The 18,268-nt window shown below is 36.0% G+C and overlaps 10 protein-coding genes across 10 annotated transcripts; 4 read left to right on the forward strand and 6 right to left on the reverse strand. All coding sequences in view use genetic code 12, as the record gives it.

Annotated features, from left to right (window-relative positions):
* Positions 1-7: 7 nt before the first annotated feature.
* CORT_0G03250 (hypothetical protein) lies at positions 8-580 on the forward strand (the record flags this gene model as incomplete). Its single annotated transcript, XM_003871078.1, has 1 exon — positions 8-580. One exon carries the CDS (start codon positions 8-10, stop codon positions 578-580), a length of 573 nt encoding a protein of 190 aa, XP_003871127.1.
* Positions 581-837: 257 nt separating this feature from the next.
* On the forward strand, positions 838-1,860 carry CORT_0G03260 (Tep1 protein phosphatase; the record flags this gene model as incomplete). Its single annotated transcript, XM_003871079.1, has 1 exon — positions 838-1,860. One exon carries the CDS (start codon positions 838-840, stop codon positions 1,858-1,860), a length of 1,023 nt encoding a protein of 340 aa, XP_003871128.1.
* Positions 1,861-1,893: 33 nt separating this feature from the next.
* Positions 1,894-2,691, reverse strand: CORT_0G03270 (hypothetical protein; the record flags this gene model as incomplete). The annotated part of the gene is made up of 1 exon (XM_003871080.1): positions 1,894-2,691. The coding sequence occupies one exon, from the start codon at positions 2,689-2,691 to the stop codon at positions 1,894-1,896; it is 798 nt and encodes a 265-aa protein (XP_003871129.1).
* Positions 2,692-3,055: 364 nt separating this feature from the next.
* CORT_0G03280 (Far11 protein) lies at positions 3,056-5,701 on the forward strand (the record flags this gene model as incomplete). Its single annotated transcript, XM_003871081.1, has 1 exon — positions 3,056-5,701. One exon carries the CDS (start codon positions 3,056-3,058, stop codon positions 5,699-5,701), a length of 2,646 nt encoding a protein of 881 aa, XP_003871130.1.
* A 197-nt stretch (positions 5,702-5,898) lies between these two features.
* Positions 5,899-6,348, forward strand: CORT_0G03290 (Tom22 mitochondrial import receptor subunit; the record flags this gene model as incomplete). The annotated part of the gene is made up of 1 exon (XM_003871082.1): positions 5,899-6,348. One exon carries the CDS (start codon positions 5,899-5,901, stop codon positions 6,346-6,348), a length of 450 nt encoding a protein of 149 aa, XP_003871131.1.
* Positions 6,349-6,467: 119 nt separating this feature from the next.
* Positions 6,468-7,655, reverse strand: CORT_0G03300 (Ept1 protein; the record flags this gene model as incomplete). The annotated part of the gene is made up of 1 exon (XM_003871083.1): positions 6,468-7,655. One exon carries the CDS (start codon positions 7,653-7,655, stop codon positions 6,468-6,470), a length of 1,188 nt encoding a protein of 395 aa, XP_003871132.1.
* Positions 7,656-8,319: 664 nt separating this feature from the next.
* On the reverse strand, positions 8,320-10,449 carry CORT_0G03310 (Hsp90 chaperone of Hsp90 family; the record flags this gene model as incomplete). Its single annotated transcript, XM_003871084.1, has 1 exon — positions 8,320-10,449. The coding sequence occupies one exon, from the start codon at positions 10,447-10,449 to the stop codon at positions 8,320-8,322; it is 2,130 nt and encodes a 709-aa protein (XP_003871133.1).
* Positions 10,450-10,826: 377 nt separating this feature from the next.
* On the reverse strand, positions 10,827-12,068 carry CORT_0G03320 (Rad14 DNA repair protein; the record flags this gene model as incomplete). The annotated part of the gene is made up of 2 exons (XM_003871085.1): positions 10,827-11,978; positions 12,036-12,068. The coding sequence occupies 2 exons, from the start codon at positions 12,066-12,068 to the stop codon at positions 10,827-10,829; spliced, it is 1,185 nt and encodes a 394-aa protein (XP_003871134.1).
* A 118-nt stretch (positions 12,069-12,186) lies between these two features.
* Positions 12,187-13,959, reverse strand: CORT_0G03330 (His7 imidazole glycerol phosphate synthase; the record flags this gene model as incomplete). Its single annotated transcript, XM_003871086.1, has 1 exon — positions 12,187-13,959. The coding sequence occupies one exon, from the start codon at positions 13,957-13,959 to the stop codon at positions 12,187-12,189; it is 1,773 nt and encodes a 590-aa protein (XP_003871135.1).
* Positions 13,960-14,851: 892 nt separating this feature from the next.
* CORT_0G03340 (hypothetical protein) lies at positions 14,852-17,653 on the reverse strand (the record flags this gene model as incomplete). The annotated part of the gene is made up of 1 exon (XM_003871087.1): positions 14,852-17,653. One exon carries the CDS (start codon positions 17,651-17,653, stop codon positions 14,852-14,854), a length of 2,802 nt encoding a protein of 933 aa, XP_003871136.1.
* Positions 17,654-18,268: the final 615 nt, after the last annotated feature.

Raw genomic sequence — 18,268 nt, forward strand, 5'->3', positions numbered from 1 at the left:
TGCACTTATGTTCATTTTGACCGTAATATTTGTCTTAGGCGCCAACGAGCTTCACTACAAAGGGGATCGTCTTGGTGTTAAAAGAGATCAGTACATACCAAGAGTCACCAAAACCAAAAGAATTGCCAAAAAAACAACTATTACTACCAATAGTAGATCTGGTAATGGTAATGCAGAAGTTTCACAGGGGTCAACCGTGCCAAGAGAGGGGCCTAATGATGAATTTGAATTAATGAAGTCAGATGCTGCTAATGTTGCGAACCCACAAGGTAATGCCGAAAAAGATGAAAATTTTCAAGTACGTGAGGATGCTGACATACGTGAACCAAGGTCAGGTGCTACTGCGCCTGGAATTATTGCTTTTCCACCAACCAATGATACTATAATCACAACAGAACATGAGGAAATTGGTGAAGATGTTATTGCCAATGAAGATGTAAGGAAGTATGGTTGGTTAGCTGGCAACTTCTTTTTCTCTCTTCATGTTTTGAGAAAAGTGATACCTTTGGCATTCATAATCGTTTGTATTACTTTTGCGGTAAGTTTCACAGTTATATTTAACTACCAAATTTTTGGATAAGCTAATGGATATCAAAGCCTGATTAATATTCGAGGTCCGAATTGCTACACATGTGCTATTATACGTGCTTATAGGCTTATTACATACTATATATACTTCTGCTATGTTTGACTTGGATTATTAAAAAGAAAAAGAAATTTGTGAACTGAGGCCTCTCTTTATTGAAAGGATGAACACTACCACCGCCACTTCTTTCTTAACTTCCACCCCTATCAAAGGTCATCGGGGTGACCAAAAAGTAAGTTCCCTACCAGTACATGAAGTTTGTCAAATCATTGATTAGATCAATTATTGCATCACCAAAACAACTTCATTATGATTCTAATTTAAACTTGTACTTGGATTTAGCATACATTACACCACAATTGATAGTTTCGTCAGCACCAACAACAACTTATCTTGAATCGTGGTATCGATATCCTTTATCAGATTTGATCACCTACTTGGAAACAAATCATAATCAACATTGGCATTTGTTTAATTTCCGTGGTGAGGATCCTGGTTATAAGGATGAAGATGTACAATTTAAAGTCAGTCATTATCCATTTCCTGATCATTTCCCTCCACCCATTCAGTATATGATAGATGCATCTGACGAAATTGATCAGTTTTTGAGTGCAAGTGATGACAATATGGCAGTGTTGCATTGCAAAGCTGGTAAAGGAAGGCTGGGTACTATGTGTTGTGCTTATTTAATGTTGTCAGGGATGAAACAAGGACACACCATTGATGTTGAGAGTGTAATTAGGATTTATACTGAAAGACGGATGCGCAAGTTTGGTGGTGATGGTGTCAGCATAGTGAGCCAAAAGAGGTATTTACAATATTGGAATGAATATTTGAAATCCAATGAATTGAAACAACAATATTCGCTGTGGAGCAAAGTCCACAAACAGCTTCCAATTTACAAGGTCATATTTCGCAATTGTATACGGGAATCACTCCCGTTTAGTATATCTCAGTACAAAAAAGTACAAGAGAGTAACAGAATCAACACCATTGTTGAAACTCTGGCGACACAGGTTTCCAGCGACTTTACTAACTTAATTAGAGAAGGAAGAGATTTAGTCTATACCCTTCGAGATCCCATTGAAGTAGGTGAAGATGTCATGATTGGTATTGGGAGCTTTAGCTACTTATGGTTCAACACCTTCTTTGAACATATAAACACGACTAAAACGTCATGTTCATTTCCATGGGAAGGCATTGACGGATTCAAAGGTACTAAACAACAAGGTTTTAAATTGTTTGATAGAGTAGAGATTCATTTCTTTGTGTAGATAAATTAACTAACTAATAGAAAGAAGCTAAAGTTATCCACCTTTTTTTTCGTTATCTATACCGTCCCAGAATTGTTTTAAAGCTCGATTCAAAGCTGGCAAATGCTTGGTCTGTTTGTTTAACACTTGTACATTTTTTTGTGTATTGGTAAAAGGTTTAATTAACTTGATATCGTTGTGTATGATAATCTCTGTATGTTTTTGATTCCCATAAGTGACATTTTCGTTGCCAAACCACGCCAGTAATTTGTCGTGTAGTTGAGATGTGATTGATTTTTGGTTATGCTGATGACGATGTGGGTGATTCTGAGTCGGTGAAGTTGGTTGTGTATGCTGTTGTTGAGTTGGTTGTGTGGTGGGTGTACTCTTGTGCAGTTTCGATGAGCCGTGATGCGATGTTGGCTCTTTTGTTATTGAGGTGGAAATAATACCAACTGGAGAAACTTTATAAGTTTGAATTTGTTCTTGTAAAAATTGGTCCAAATCGTCCACATTAATTGGTTCAATTACAAGTCTGTCACTCTTGTTAGGTTTAGGTATTACCTTTCTCAAAGGGGGTGCGTTCAAAACTTGTATGCTTTTAATAAAGGACGTGTTGATAATTCGGTATGTGTTTTTTTGATTTGCTGGTGGTGGCGGTGATGATGATGATGATGATGTCAATGATGAGTCGTGTTTGACTTGATCTATATTATTGCTAGTTATTAAAACTAGTACTTCATTGGAAGATGAAAATGTATAAATAAACCCAACTATCTCTTGATCCAATAAGGTGGTGACTTTGAGTTTAAGCGAAAGTGTTTGATTAAGGGTTTGATACTGAAATGACATGTTGGGGGAAGGAATAAATAAATGTATTGTTTATATGGGTTGTATGAGGACTGAAAAATGCAAATGACGATAATGCCTAATCTAAAAGCAATGCAGTGGTAGCTTAATAGCTAATATTGGGGTGATGGAGTGTAGGGAATGCTTTTGTAGATGTATAACCACAGTTGATGTGTGTCGATTCATGGAAATTTTTCAAAAACTTTTTACTAGAGTTAATAATGTCGAAGAGCAATATTTCGCGTCAACGTTAGTTTACGACATCATATACGAACAATACAGAACAAAACCAAGCAAAGCCAATTGAAACTTACAATCAAGCTGTACACATCTTCGTCAATGCAATTATCAAAAGTAATCTTATATAATGAATGATGGGTTGATTCAAATTGACCAATTGGAAGACCAGATAATTGATCATCCGGATGAACGAACTAGAAAAGAGTTACACGACACGTCATTAGATGAAACTTTTCAAAAGAAATTGAGTGCCAAAGCCAAAGAATTTGAATCGTCATCACCGGGTGAAGATGTGGGAGGTGCTGATGAAACCAGTAGTCATGATGTATCAATGAATTATCAATTTTTAATAACCAAGCTGCATTTAGATTATCAGCATCAAGAGTATGGACAGTTAGAACAAGAGGTATCTGAATGGTTTACATTCCATGATTTGAAATTTATTGGTGGGTTGGATGCTTTATTGGATAACTTTGAGCAGAACAAAGATATGGAGGAATTAGCGACAAATTTGTTGGGGTCTAGCATAGATGACAACTTGTCATATTTGAAGAGTGTATTGTATTACTCGTTCGGAGATTATGCAACAAAGTCAACTATTGATGAGCAAGTTAAGCAAATAGAGATTAACAACTTAGCATTATTGGAGTTGGGGATTTACAAGCCATTGGTTAATATTTTGCTGGGATTTTTCACAAAGAGGATAGAGATTGACACATCAGGGTCAGAGAACTGTTCAGTGTCGAGAAATGTTGAAGTGACTTATTTCCGCATATTAACCATCATGTACTTTTTAACGTTAACGGCATTATATAATCATCAAGAACTGAAATCATTCCGAAATTTCCTTCTGACTTCAAATCTTTTGGAGTCGGTGGTACATTTCATCGAGCATTGGCATTGGCATCATAATAACAGCTATCGGGTTAGATATTTGGTACTATTGTTGGACAAGTTGTTGTTACTAGAATTTGGCGACAAGGACCAACTTTCTTCATGTGACACGTTTCTTAAAAAGCTCCATCATATCAAAACTTTCGATGCTTCAGAAGACGGGAAGCCAACATTGACTTGTTCCCCTTTGGATTATTTTGCATTTAGACAAGATCTACTAGACAAGTACCCATTGTATGAACTCAGTGGAGTAAAGGATTTAAAAGAGATGTTGTCAAACAAACCAATTGAATCGTCAATTGAAGAAAAATATAAAACCTTTATGGCTGTTAATGCATACTCCAACTCGCTATCCAACAGCATTGAAATCCCCAAAACGAATAAGTCGCATACAGTGTTGAGTCAACTACCTGCTCAGCCTGTCCATATTGCCACCCCCTTACCTTCGCCCAAACTAATGTCTTCAGATTTCATGTCGGGGGGTGAAAAAATTAGAAAATCGTATCAAGTCAATCAATCAATGCCATTTATCTACCCCAATGAATCTCTGGATGGTGGTGGATCAAATGTGCCACTAGCAATGTTGGAAGCAGATGAAATATTGAAAAATTCGGTGTATGAGAGTTACTCCATTAAACGATTGTGGAGTGAACGTGAAAAATTCATGAAGCAAGAACGAGGATATGCTGATGCATATAATGATAAAGATGAGTTTGATTACTCTTTTGATGAGTTGAGGAATGAATACCCTGAAAAAATTTCCGAAATTAATAGTCTTGAGAGAGTGGAACGATTTTACTCAACAACATTTTTCCGACTCCATTCCATAATAGAGGTGTTTTTGGAAATCATTAAAAGTAACCGGATCGACAAAAATTTAAGTTTGTATGAATATGAACTTAACCCTGGTACTTCGTTCATGGTGAAATCAAAAACACCCCATGAAAATGATGAAGCAATCACCAAGGTAGAACAACTCTTGTTGCTGCAATTAGAAGTCATGAATGTTAAAGAGATCATGACAAAGACTGCTGTGGGTATAACTTTGAGGTTACTTCAATGGTTTAAAATAAGTCATGTTTTAAAATATTATTACCTTTCATCAATACTTTTTGATCAACAATTTGTCACCATCAGTTTGGACTTTATCAGCAACAATTTTAATAATCAAAACAACCAGAGTTTTCCCCATCAACTGGCCGAAAAGAAGGATGAGTTGTTAGAGTATGAGATGTTGATTAATCAAAATAAGTTGATGAATCCACAATTTAAACTACCAAAATTGAGCTTTTTTCATAACTGTCTTCATATGAGTTCAACAAACGTTGAATACACATTTGTGAACAAGACTTTTATTCTGGAGATTCCCAAGCAACTTGATTCGAAAAAAGTTAGTCATGTATATATTAAAAATTTCAATCACAACTTTGCATCCATCTTGGCCAATATGTTGGAAATCAACAACAAGATCCTTCTCAAGAATCAAAGTCAACGTATTTTCTCAATGAATGATGTTAAACCTTCCGAATTATTCAAAATGATTCTCATCAATTACGATAATGATGCATTTTCGCAACCAATACTCAAAATCCTCAAAAAATTAGTTCCTTATCAAGGTCGCAAATGGAAAAGTATGAATATGGATTTGATCAGTACTATTTATCTCAACTGTAAATTATCAATGAAGGACAATTGGTTAAGTGGTAAGGATTTAGGCAGTGAATTTAATAATAGTTATGATCAAGAGATTGCCTTGAGGGGATTGTTGCAATTCTATAATATCAAGAGGTATAGCGGAGAGCATTTGGGTTACAAGTTGGAACGAGATGATATTATGGATATACCTCCATTGAAATTGAATGAATCTGAATTGGAATGAAGTTACCCTATGATATTGATATTCATTTTAGTTGGTATAAGTTTATGAATATTGTGTGTAGTGCGATTACCAATTTTCAATGAAATTTTTTTTTTTCTTTTGCTTTGACCAAACGGTGCAACAATATCGACCAAAGGACTGCAATACAATTGTTACTTCTTTAGCTTTAATACACACACGATATACATTCCAAAATAATGGTTAAATTAACTCAAGTTGAAGACGAATTTCAAACTAATTACGCTGACGGAACCACCACCGTCGAAAAAGTTGAAGTAGATACATTTGCCGATTCAGATAGTGAATATGATGATGACGAAGAAGAAGATGATTTTGATGTTGAAAATGAAACTATTTACGATAGAGTCGTTGCTTTAAAAGATATAATTTCTCCACAGCATAGAGATCAACTTTGTAACTTGTCATCAACTGTGTCAAGTTATGTTTCACTGGGATTAAATAATGGTGGAAAATTGTTATGGACATTGACTTCAAGTTCATTGTTATTGGGTGTTCCATTAGCTTTGGCTATCTTGTCTGAAACTCAATTACAAGAGATGGAAAGTAACATTAGTTTACAACAATCGGCACAAGATGTTTTGGCTCCTGGTAGTGAAGAAGCCTTTGGCAAGAAGGAGCATGCTTAGAGGAAGGTGTGTGTTTCTTTGAATGACTTTTTGTATATAAATATATAGGTATAGGTATCTAATCTAAACAATACTTTATAAATCTAGACAACAACATCTGCGCATAGCTTGAGCTCTAGTTACGCTCTTTTATGTTTAATTGATAAGGCATAAATGTCCAAATATTGAGTAATTTCAGTAATGATTTCAGCAACAAAGATTCCATGTATGCCCAAAGTAACACCAAATCCTAACCAACTAACGGCATCCAAGACTTTTGTTGGGCTGTATTCGTAAATATCAATCAAAACTTTACTCAAGATTAATTGTCCAATTGGAACAAACATTGGTACTTGTACAAATGGGAATTCTTGCAATGTCAAATGAGCTAAAATGATTCTCCCCACTGAAAATGCAATGGTACATCCAATGGATAAAATTAAAGGTAATCCAAATTCCGAAATGACCGGTGGATAGAACCAACAATACAAAATGACAACTCCATAGTAAATGAAAAAGGGATATAACCCTTTATAAGCTTCACCAATTTCAAATTTCGACTTTTTGGAATCTTCGCCGTCTTTAGCTTCATAATGCTTAGCAACATTTTGCATAGCTGAAATAATGTTGAAATATAACGATCCCAATCCAAGTACAACATAAATTATCGAACTATTAATTTGATAATTGCCATATCCTAAAGATGTTAAATTCAAAGTAAACAATTCCACATCCCAAATATCAGGACCAAATAAACCGGTTATGACATACACGGTACAAATCATCAATATCCCCTCAACAGGACCAGAAAATTTCGATAAAAATAACTTATGGGTATGATATTCTTCCCAAGTCGATGTATAAAAATTACACACCGATGCAAATTGTGACAACATTAATAATCCCCCGTATCCCATCTTCATTACACTGGCAAAGACAATCGATCCCAATGTAGTATTTATAGCATCGATTGAATGATCGAATAATTCACCCAAGGGACCACTTTGACCAGTTCTTCTAGCATGACATCCATCACATCCATCAAAAGTTTGATACATGAACAAACCAAATGCATAAAAAAAGTAACACCAGCTTGGTTGGGTTGAATTTAGATAGGGGTCGTAGTAAAATACAACAAATAAGTTGGCTAAAATAAAGAATAATCCAAGTAAGGTGATCAAATTGGGTGCCATTGATAAGGGGAATATTTGGACAAAGTAGTTCCACCATTTCTTTAAAATGTATTTTGAAATCAATGAGTGATCTTCTGATTGGTATTTGTATAACTTTAAGTTATGTAATTTATTAGTTGGAATAAATAACCCCATGTTTTTCTCTTCTTTTTCTGGTTCTTAAATTTGGTGGTAGGATGTAGTTGATTTGTTTAAAGAAAGGAATGTGGGTGGTTACAAGTGATGGTGGTGTTGGGGATGTGGAGTTTTTCCTCAATGGTCAAAATTTTAATGAAAACGTGCCTCGTATTCAAATCATCTTGTTGTTTATTGTTGTGTTCTTTTTTCATTTTCAAATTCTTCGGTTGCGCCTGGTAGCGGCAACTGTTGGGTGTTTTCCATGAACTACCATCCTTCTATCTGATCATGTGATAATTTTGAAAGTGAAAGCAACAAAAACACCAAAGTGTTGCAATTGACCGTGTAATCAGGAAGTGCCGCATTTCTGAGATAGAGTTAGGTACCCCATAAAAGATAGGGTTTCTTGATTGAAAGCTTCAATGGAAAATTATTGCTCTCTGTGTAAGTTAAACTTTTGACGCGTTTTGTTTGTTTTTTTGCAACATAACTACATGAAAGTTGAAATGAGTAGATCTACCACAATGCAATTTCCTAACAGAATCTTTATTACAAATTTCTAAATACAAGGTGTGTTGATTAAGATCTAGGCAAATTATATATATTCAACAGCTACTAGATCGAAAATGCACAATCTCATAAACTCGTCAAATCAACTTCTCCATTTTTTTTCTTCCCCCCTCTAATCAACTTCTTCCATAGCAGATTCACCAGCTGGTTCTTCAGTGCTAGCAGTGGTAGTTGGTTCAGATTGAACTTCAGTTTCTTCAGTATCATCATCAATATTCAATCCCAAAGCAATCAATCTATTAATTCTATGAGCGAAATTAGATGGTTCATCCAAAGAGAAACCTGAAGTCAACAAAGCAGTGTCAAACAACAAAGTAGTCAAATCTTTAACAGTCTTGTCTTCGGCTCCGTCTTCTTCAACCTTCTTCTTCAATTCCTTGATAATTGGTGATTTTGGTGAAATTTCAAAAGTCTTTTTGGATGACATGTATGATGACATGGTTGTATCCCTCAAAGCTTGTGCCTTCATAATTCTTTCCATATTGGCTGACCAACCAAATTGACCAGTTCTAATAGCGGCTGGTGCATCAACCAACTTGTATGAAACAATAACTTTCTCAACTTGCTCACCCAAGATATCCTTCAAAGCTTTGGTCAATGGTTCAAACTCTTTGATTTCCTTTTCTCTTTGAGCTTTTTCTTCCTCACTTTCTTCCAATTCGAAATCTTTGGTAATATCAACCAATTTCTTATCTTCAAATTCCTTCAATTGAGTCATGGCATATTCATCAATTGGATCAACCATAAACAAAACTTCAAAGTTCTTGGCCTTCAAAGCATCCAAAAATGGTGATTTTTCAAGAGCCTTGATGGATTCACCAGTGATGTAGTAGATGTTCTTTTGATGTTCTGGCATTCTAGTAACATAGTCACTCAATGAAGTCATTTCTTCAGTAGATTTGGTGGAGTAGTATCTCAACAATTTAGCCAAAGCTTGTCTGTTTTGAGTATCTTCATGGATACCCAATTTGATATTCTTGGAGAAAGCAGTGTAAAACTTGTCAAATTGTTCTTGATCTTCAGAAATCTCTTGGAAAGTTTCAATCATCTTTTTAACAATATTCTTTCTGATAACCTTCAAAATCTTATTTTGTTGCAACATTTCTCTTGACAAGTTCAATGGCAAATCTTCAGAGTCGACAACACCCTTGACAAAACTCAACCATTCTGGAATCAATTCTTCGGCATCATCGGTAATGAAAACACGACGAACATACAATTTAATATTGTTCTTCTTCTTCTTGGATTCAAAAGCATCAAATGGGGCTCTCTTTGGAACAAACAAAATGGCTCTAAATTCCAATTGACCTTCAACTGAAAAGTGTTTGACAGCCAATGGGTCTTCCCAATCATTGGAGATTGATTTGTAGAATGCATTGTATTCTTCTTGAGTGATATCAGATGGGTTTCTAGTCCACAAAGGTTTCGTCTTGTTCAATTCTTCAGTTTCAGTAACTTCTTCTTTAACCTTTTTGGTTTTTTCCTTCTTTTCTTCACCTTCTTCATCAACTTCTTCCAATTTTGGTTTCTTATCATCTTCAGTTTGCTTGTCTTCATCTTCAGTCAAAGATTCATCAACTGGAATCTCCTTTTCAACTTCCTTGGTAACAACCAATTGAATTGGGTAAGCAACAAACTCAGAATGTTTCTTAACAACTTCTTTAATCCTCTTCTCTTCCAAGTATTCCAATTGATCTTCCTTCAAAAACAAACGCAACATGGTACCACGTCCCAATCTTTCATTCTTTTCATCCAATGTGACAGTGAACTTACCACCAGCATTTGATTCCCATACATATTGTTCATCATCGTTATGTTTTGAGATAACTTGAACATGGTCAGCAACCAAAAACAAAGAGTAGAAACCAACACCAAATTGACCAATCATAGAAACATCAGCACCAGCACTTAAAGCTTCCATAAATGACTTAGTACCAGATTTGGCAATAGTACCCAAATTGTTAACCAAATCAGCTTTAGTCATACCAATACCTGAATCCCTAATCTCCAAAACTTTTTGAGTTGGATGTGGGATGATTCTAATAAATAATTCAGGCTCAGATTCCAATTGAGATGGATCACTCAAAGCTTGGTATCTAATTTTGTCCAACGCATCAGAAGCATTGGAGATCAATTCTCTTAAAAAGATTTCTTTATTTGAATAAACAGTATTGATGATCAAAGACATCAACTGAGAAATCTCAGCAGTGAATTCATGAGTTTCAACTTTACCGTCAGACATGATTGAATTATACTACTACCTTGTGTGTTGTGCTAGGATATGTGAAGTGTTGAAGAGATGGATCTAAAAAGTTGCTGTAAATTTTAGAGAAATTGGGAATTTTCAAATGATTTTTATACTTACCTTTTTATAATTGTGTTGCAAATATTTCCGTTGTGTTGTAATAGTTGTACTGCTGTCTCTACAGAATATTCCATATTATTCTATTTGTGACAAGGTACACTACCCGCTTTTCAATATGAGTCTGGTAGCAGCTCAACCGAAAGAGAATTCAATAGAAACACAAAGAATTTGTTGTCTGCAAAAAACATTCAGATGCGTATATGGTAGCGTTAATCACGTGAACACTATATACACAGTAATATACATTCTTTTATCTAAATTACAACTTCTTCCATCTCTATTCCGCATTCGATACATCGTTTCTTTATCATATTATTCAGTAATTTTACTGGTGCAGCCCAATCGTGTACGTGTCTTTCGTTCAATGACTTGCCATGTCTTAGTTTTCTAGTAAATTCTTCAGCTCTAGTCTTTTTCCGCATTTCACGTAATGCATCTTGATATTTCTTTTCCTTTCTCTTTAATTTATTTTGTTCACGTCTTTCCCATTCCATATCTAATCCTTCGGATGATCCCCATTTTTTAAATGCAAATTCTTCGACTTGAAATCGTAGAAATAGCTGCATACGACTGTATCCGTGAGGATTTGGTTTTTCTATTCTTGGGAGTAAAGATAAATCTTGTAATTCAGGTTCTGTTAGGAGATAATCTTCTTTACATTCAGTTTTCACTAGTAGGGAATATTTCTCTGGCATTTTTTTAATACACAGTCGACATGCACGAACTTTGCGGAAATTTGTATACAAGTTCAAATCGATATCAAGTGATCCACATTCATAGCATTTGGGTGCAGTGTCAATGTCAATTGGTGGTGCAGCTTTTTTCAACTGTTCTAATTCCTTTTGCTTATCTTTCCACTCCTGTAAGGTTTCGTCGTCAACTCGTGGCCGATCTTCATCATGGATAAACCCACCTTTGGTGTCTTGCATAGTGGCAAAATCATATTCAATATAATCCTTCTTTTTAATAGGTGGTGGTTGGAACTTCCCCTTGCGGGAATCAAATACAGAATCAGGGTTATTTTTATTTAATCGAATCTTTTCTAAATCAGTCGTTGGTCCATAAGTAACTTCGGCACTAGGAGCCTGCTTGCTATTATTCTCTTTCCGATCTCGTAGTCTGTTTTGTATTTCTATTGCTCTAAGTCTATTCTGCTCTACCTTTTCGATTTGCTCTTGTGTTTTTGATCTCTTGACTGACCCATCAAATTCAAAATCTATAAATTTGGATTTGAATGCATTGGTTGGCAGATCTAGTATTTGGCTTAATGGTCTTTTTGGTGAATCTCTATTAGCTTCATGCGTTGTTGCTGCTGCTGCTGATTTCAGGGTCTTGTCTACTTTGGGTGACTCATTGCCTAATCTCTTCTTTTGTAGTCTTTCCAACACCCGCGCCCTATTCTCCTCCTAAAAGGTAGGTTAGTGTCTGCCACATAAAGTAACACATCATACTTGTATACATACTATTTTGCGTTTCTGCTCTGCTGATGCACTCATGAAGAATTTGATAATTAACGTGTGTAGTTCTTGATGTAAAGTTGCCTTTGCAACTTTTATTTAATGATCGCACTTGTGTACAGGATTCCCATATATCAACTCTATTACTTTTATCTATTTACAACTCTACATCATCATCCAACCTTACATCCATCTTACCTTGCTCTTGTAAATAATGTTTTACTTCATTAACAGTATACTCTCCACGATGGAACAATCCAGCTCCCAAAGCAGCATCAATTCCACATTCCATTTCAAAAACTTGTTTAAAATGTTGTGGGTTTCCAGCACCTGAACTGGCAATAACAGGTATTGAAACTTGTGATTTGATTTGATTTAATAATTCCAAATTGAATCCCTTGTTGGAACCGTCATGGTCTATGGAATTTAATAAAATTTCGCCAGCCCCTAAATCCTCACATGCAACACATAATTCTAATGCACCTAATTCATGAGTTTTTCTTCCACCTTGCGATGTTACTTGATAATAACAGTATTCTTCACCATTTGGCCCGTATCTTTCTGGATCAGTAATGTGAATGGTTTGCATGGTAGTGTCCTCTGGTGAAGCAACATATCGTCTTTTGGGGTCAACTGATATGACAACTGCTTGATTTCCAAATGTCTTGGATATAGTTTCAATGGATGTTTTGCCTGTTTTTCTCTTGTTATTGGCATAGTATTGTTCAGCAATGGTGACTGCATCTGATCCAATACTAACTTTATCAGCACCAGAACGGAAATACAAATCAGCAACTTGGACAGCTGGTACAGTTTTACCTGTTTCTGGGTCTTGCATATCTTTGATACCACCACCAACTGTCAATGGTACAAATATGGTTTCAGCTGCACGTCTCAAAACTTCCAACATTGGTAAATCTTTCAATGGAGAGTTCCTGAATGAGGTGATGTTTAAGAATGTCACTTCATCAGCTCCTTGGTTATAATATCTTGTCGCTAATTCAACTGGTTTACCCAAATTTCTAACGGCACTTGACTCTGAATCACTCTTCGTCTCACGCACATTGTATTGGTCACCTTTAGTCACCACCAAATCTCCATCATCATTAGTCCTTACATCCAAACAAGCAATGATTCTCCTAGTCAATCCGCTAATAGTCTCCTCAACATCTTTTGGTTGTTGTTGAATATCGGATTTGTGAACCTCTGGAAACTTTTCCCCCTCAAGAAAAGACTTTATAATCTTTAACCCAGCAATTCCTGATTTTTCAGGGTGGAATTGTGTAGCAAATAAATTCCCTTTATTAATGGCAGCTAAAAACCCCTCGGTTCCATATCTTGCAATGGCAAAATTCCAACCTTGGCCACGCAACTTGTCCAACTTTTCGCTCGACTCATGATCAATAATAGCAGCATATGAATGAACAAAATAATACTTGTTGTTCAAATTCAAATTGAACAATGACTTATTAGAACTGATATCATCACCAGCAACAGTAATCTCTTCGATACTATTCCATCCAATATGTGGCACAGCTTTCTTAGTTCCACGTTCAACATAAGATGGGTCATCAACATTAAACTTCTTCAATTGTAAATCCAATACTCGCAACCCTTGTTCACCTGGACTTTCTTCCGATCCATCAGCAAATGCTTGTAATCCAACACATATCCCCATTAATTCTCGATCATCTTTAATGTACTTTTCAATATGTTTATCAAGGTTCCTTTCATAAATCTGACGAACGAAATGACCATAGTTGCCTACCCCTGGAAATATTAATTTGGTGATTTCATGATCAAGAGCAAGAAATTCTGATTCATTGTGGATGAATTTGATTGTGTAGTCGGGATCAATACGTTTGATGGCATTGGAAAGGGATTGCAAGTTTCCACTCTCTACATCTATTATATGGACTAGCTTTGACATGGTTTGCCTTGGGGGAGTTTGAGGAGTGTGGGTTTTGGTAAATGAAATGAGTAATTTTGGGTCTAGAATAAAAATTTCCAAATTGTGAGTCAATTTTTCAAACGATCTTTTTGATTGCAAAAACAACTGAGAATGCTATTCTAACAATATAATACAACTCACACAAGTTATCGTCAATCCCCACCCGTCGCTGAAAGTATTACTGTAGGATTTACTTACCTTTCATTTTATCGTCTGAACTTTTGATGTTTCACCATTTGTATGTCCATAAAGATGAAAAAGAAAATGGGGGACACTACCAATGCATTTCTTTCAATACTCAATCGGCAAAACTAAAAACTGTAAACTACGCATTCCTTTCACTTTGAAAGTAAAACTTTATGATACGTAGAACAGATCAAAGTAGTTACGCAATATGATGGCTTCTTTCATAGAAGGGAGGGGAGAGACGCCATTCAGGCTCTAATCACTACTGAACTGGAATTTACCATAACTTCCTTCTTACTTAGCCCTTGCGTATTTGCACAAAAGGAGAGAGAGAGAGAGAGAGTGTGTGTGTGTGTGTGTGGCCGTGGCCGTGGCCGTGGCTCATATCATTTCGTTGACGAACAAAAACGAAAGGGTTTTGATCTAATGGTGGAAAATCTTTGCTATGTTGAAAATTTAATCAATGCAGCAAAGAGCGTGGGGTGATCAGAATGACGGCCACCCAAGTCGGCCAAACCATCATATTAATCTCTAATCTTTCTGAAAAACCCTGATTGTTCGATTAGTCAAGTTAATTTATTGACGTCATTTGCAAACAAAAGTAGACTAGAGCTCTTCTTAGTTCTAATGTCCAGCACTATATATTTCTAATAACTCTCTACGTTTATACATCCTTTTTCATCCATTATGTCCTTTTAACAGCTTCAATATGTACACAAAAATGCACACTTGATTCATGTTGTGACTTTACAGTTTCATCATCTTCAAAATAATTACAATATTCACCCAATTTTCCAATCATTTCAAACAATTTCAATCCACCAAACTTGGCCAAGAAATAATTCACCTCCGACAGTGAAGATAATAGACTTATTCCAAATTTAACATTTCCTTTACCAAAAATAGAATTCAATTCAATCAATATAGTTTCAACAAAATTGGGAATAACTTCAAAATGTTGTGATACTGAAAAATCAATATAATTCCAAGCTTTAGGGAAATTACCCTTGGTATGTTCACGTAAGAAGTCAATAGTTGATTTAGATCCGAAATGTATCGAATCAGTGATTAACGAACCACCAGGTTTGAGGATTCGATGGAATTCATGTAATATCGTTTTGTAGTTTTCTCGTTTAATTTCATAGGGTAAATCACTAGTTTGAATTAGGTTGAACGAATTGGATGGGATTGAAGCTATGCTTTGATTATAGTATTCAAAATTTCTTGGTTTATGACTGAATGTACTTGCGGGGTCTGGGATCTCTTGACGATCGACATTTGCATAATTTTGCAGATTATTCTCAGTTTGTTTACTTAGTGAAACAAGACTATCCATACTCATTGAATTGTATTCTTGAAATGTAGTCAAGTTCAATTTCCGTGTCGAGTTATCATACAATTCATTGTCGGATTTAGTGAAATCAGTCTTGATTGTCGCTTGTTCGAATTTTTGATATACATTGTAATCTTGGAGCCCACCCATATCTTCAGCATATATGCTAGTTTCAACAAACCTAACAAAAGGTACAGTTATTGCAAGATACCATCCATATTGGGCTGAATTTGATGCATTGAATAACAAAACCTTGAGACTTTCTTTGTGGTTGAGTGTTACATTAGTCTTGTAAAGGCCGAATAACTCCATCAAGGGTCTTCTTGTAATCAAGTGGTTAACATTGTACTTTGAAATCATGTCAAATCTGTACTTCTCGAGAAGAATGTACTCGTAGGACACTTTGGTTACACACTCAACTAGAAGTTTAGCTTTTGTTGTTTTGTTATTCTCATTCGACACATCACTGGAAACATCATGTTTTAAAGCATAAAGTGAGTTTGAAATTATATCAAACACTTGTTTATTCTCATAATGCTTCTTAAATTCTTCATTCAAGATATCAATATTATCCACATCGGGTAATCGTACCAAATAACGAACATAATTGACAAAATTTGTATGTATCAACTCTTCATGGTTGGCTAATTGATGATTCTTTGATGCAACTTTGATAAATCTTCGTAAATCACTTCTTATTTGATGATACAAAAAGTAAGCCAAAATACACTCAGTACTGTGTAAGTCACGGTAATTTTCTTGATCAAAGTATCCATGTTTATCAACCACTGCTTTTGCTCGTTTATGTCTCACGATAAACTTCAACAATGATTGATTTCTAATTTTGGCAAAATATATAGCATCGCTTGGGTGGTATTCACTCATTAATGAAAGGAAATTATTGTAACGAAACACTTGGTATTGCGGATTGAGTAAATTTTGTTTAATTCCATCATATGAATTGAACAAAGACAAGTCGATTACAGTATGAAATGGTGGAATTGTTGAGTTTGGCGATTGACCTGTTACATCGGGAAAGTAGGAGTCTGTAGGTTGAGTCGAGCCGGGTGATTGATGAGGTGAGTTTGCCCTCGGCAGTGAAGGTAATGAAGTTGAAGACCCCTTCTTTTTTGTGCTTCCTGTGAGAAAATGTAATTTTTTAAACTTACTTGTGGATTCTTTGGTGCCCATGGGAGGTTGTGAATGGGTTGTATTGTTAGACGATAAGGATGAATTTCTATGAAATGCTGCATTCAGTGGATACCTTTGTTGTGAATGGCCCGAAGGGGCGGAAGTGGCTGTGAATGCGGAGTTTATACGTGGGCGTGTATTTTGCACTGACAGGGTGCTTGATGTATGAAATGTTGCTGATGGGACTATTGGAGTCAATGGGGAGATTGCTGGTGTTGATGCAATTTTTGGGTTCAGTGGGTGTAATTGTTGTTGACTGTGGGAAGTAAGTGGTTTAAATGCGTCTGGTCGCATTGTTTTTCCATAGTTATTTGCTATTAGTGTTGATATCTCCTCCTCTCTTTCTGCTTGTTCTGGCAACCCACGTCTTTGCGAAACTCCCGACATTGACTGAGAATGACCCAAGTTGGTCAGTGAGCTCGAAGGACTTTCAAAGTCAGGTGTTAGCTCCAGCAGCTCAGATTGCAGTTTGGATAGCAATTTCGAATCCTTGACATTTCCTTCACCATCGCTCAAAACTTCATCCAAATTGAATCGTCTCAGCTCTGGCTCCTCAGATCTTGCTTTCGCTAGATTTGTAAACAGTTTTGACTTCAGCACTTGGTCCAGATATAATGACTCCCAATCATCAGCGTCGGAAACAACCTCTGGGTCCAGGGCCAAGACTGGCGGATTTGTTGTATACGCAGACGTGAGTGACTTTGCGTCGTCATTGTATTCCGTGTCATCTCTCATATCCGCGGACATTTTTGAGCTAGTAGATGTCCTGTGAAGTATCCCCCAACCTGGTTTCTTTTTTTTCTTTGACATTATGCTGCTAGCATCACTTTCGTGCCTATGTTCCTCCCTCTTCAATTCTTTCTCCGCTTCTTTCTTCTTTTCTTTGGCCTTTTTCTTCTCCTTGTGCGATTTTAACTTTTGTTGTGTCTGGTAAGACACCAGGGGGACCACAAAGAAACTCATCTGTAAAAATGGATTACTCTTAACCTTTGGTCAATAAACGATTGAGTGGTGATTAACTGATTTTAAAGTTGGATTTGTTGTTCTATTCTAATGATGTCATCTAAGGTATTGAGTAGTGTAATAAAGGTAATGGTTGGTAGGTGTACGGTGTTGTACCAGAGGACAGACCAAAGACAGTATTGATTTGATAATGAAAGGAGTAATAGATACACCAAAAGAACAAAAAATTGTGTTGAAAAAAAAATCTATAAATTTTGTATTGTATTGTATTGTGTTGCATTGTGTTGAGTGTATAGTACTGTTTAGTGCGCGTGTGCTCCTTTTCAAGAGATAAACTCCCCAACAAGATCACACACATCTAACATCAACTTGCATATTGCATAATTACACATTCCAAACCAAAATGACTGGTCATGTAGTATTCAATTTCTTTTTTGTGCTTAGCGGGTAACTTCAGATACCATTTACCCTTCATTACTAGTCTCACAATGCTACTTAAGGAAAATGAAAGGGGGAAAATGAATGCAGCTATAGGTGCATTCACTACGAAAGGGTCCTGCTTCCTGTTTGTCCTCAATGGATCTTTTGGATACGATGCAGACAAGATTATAAAAC

Source organism: Candida orthopsilosis (genome assembly GCF_000315875.1).
Source record: "Candida orthopsilosis Co 90-125, chromosome 7 draft sequence".
NCBI classification, from domain to species: domain Eukaryota; kingdom Fungi; phylum Ascomycota; class Pichiomycetes; order Serinales; family Debaryomycetaceae; genus Lodderomyces; species Lodderomyces orthopsilosis.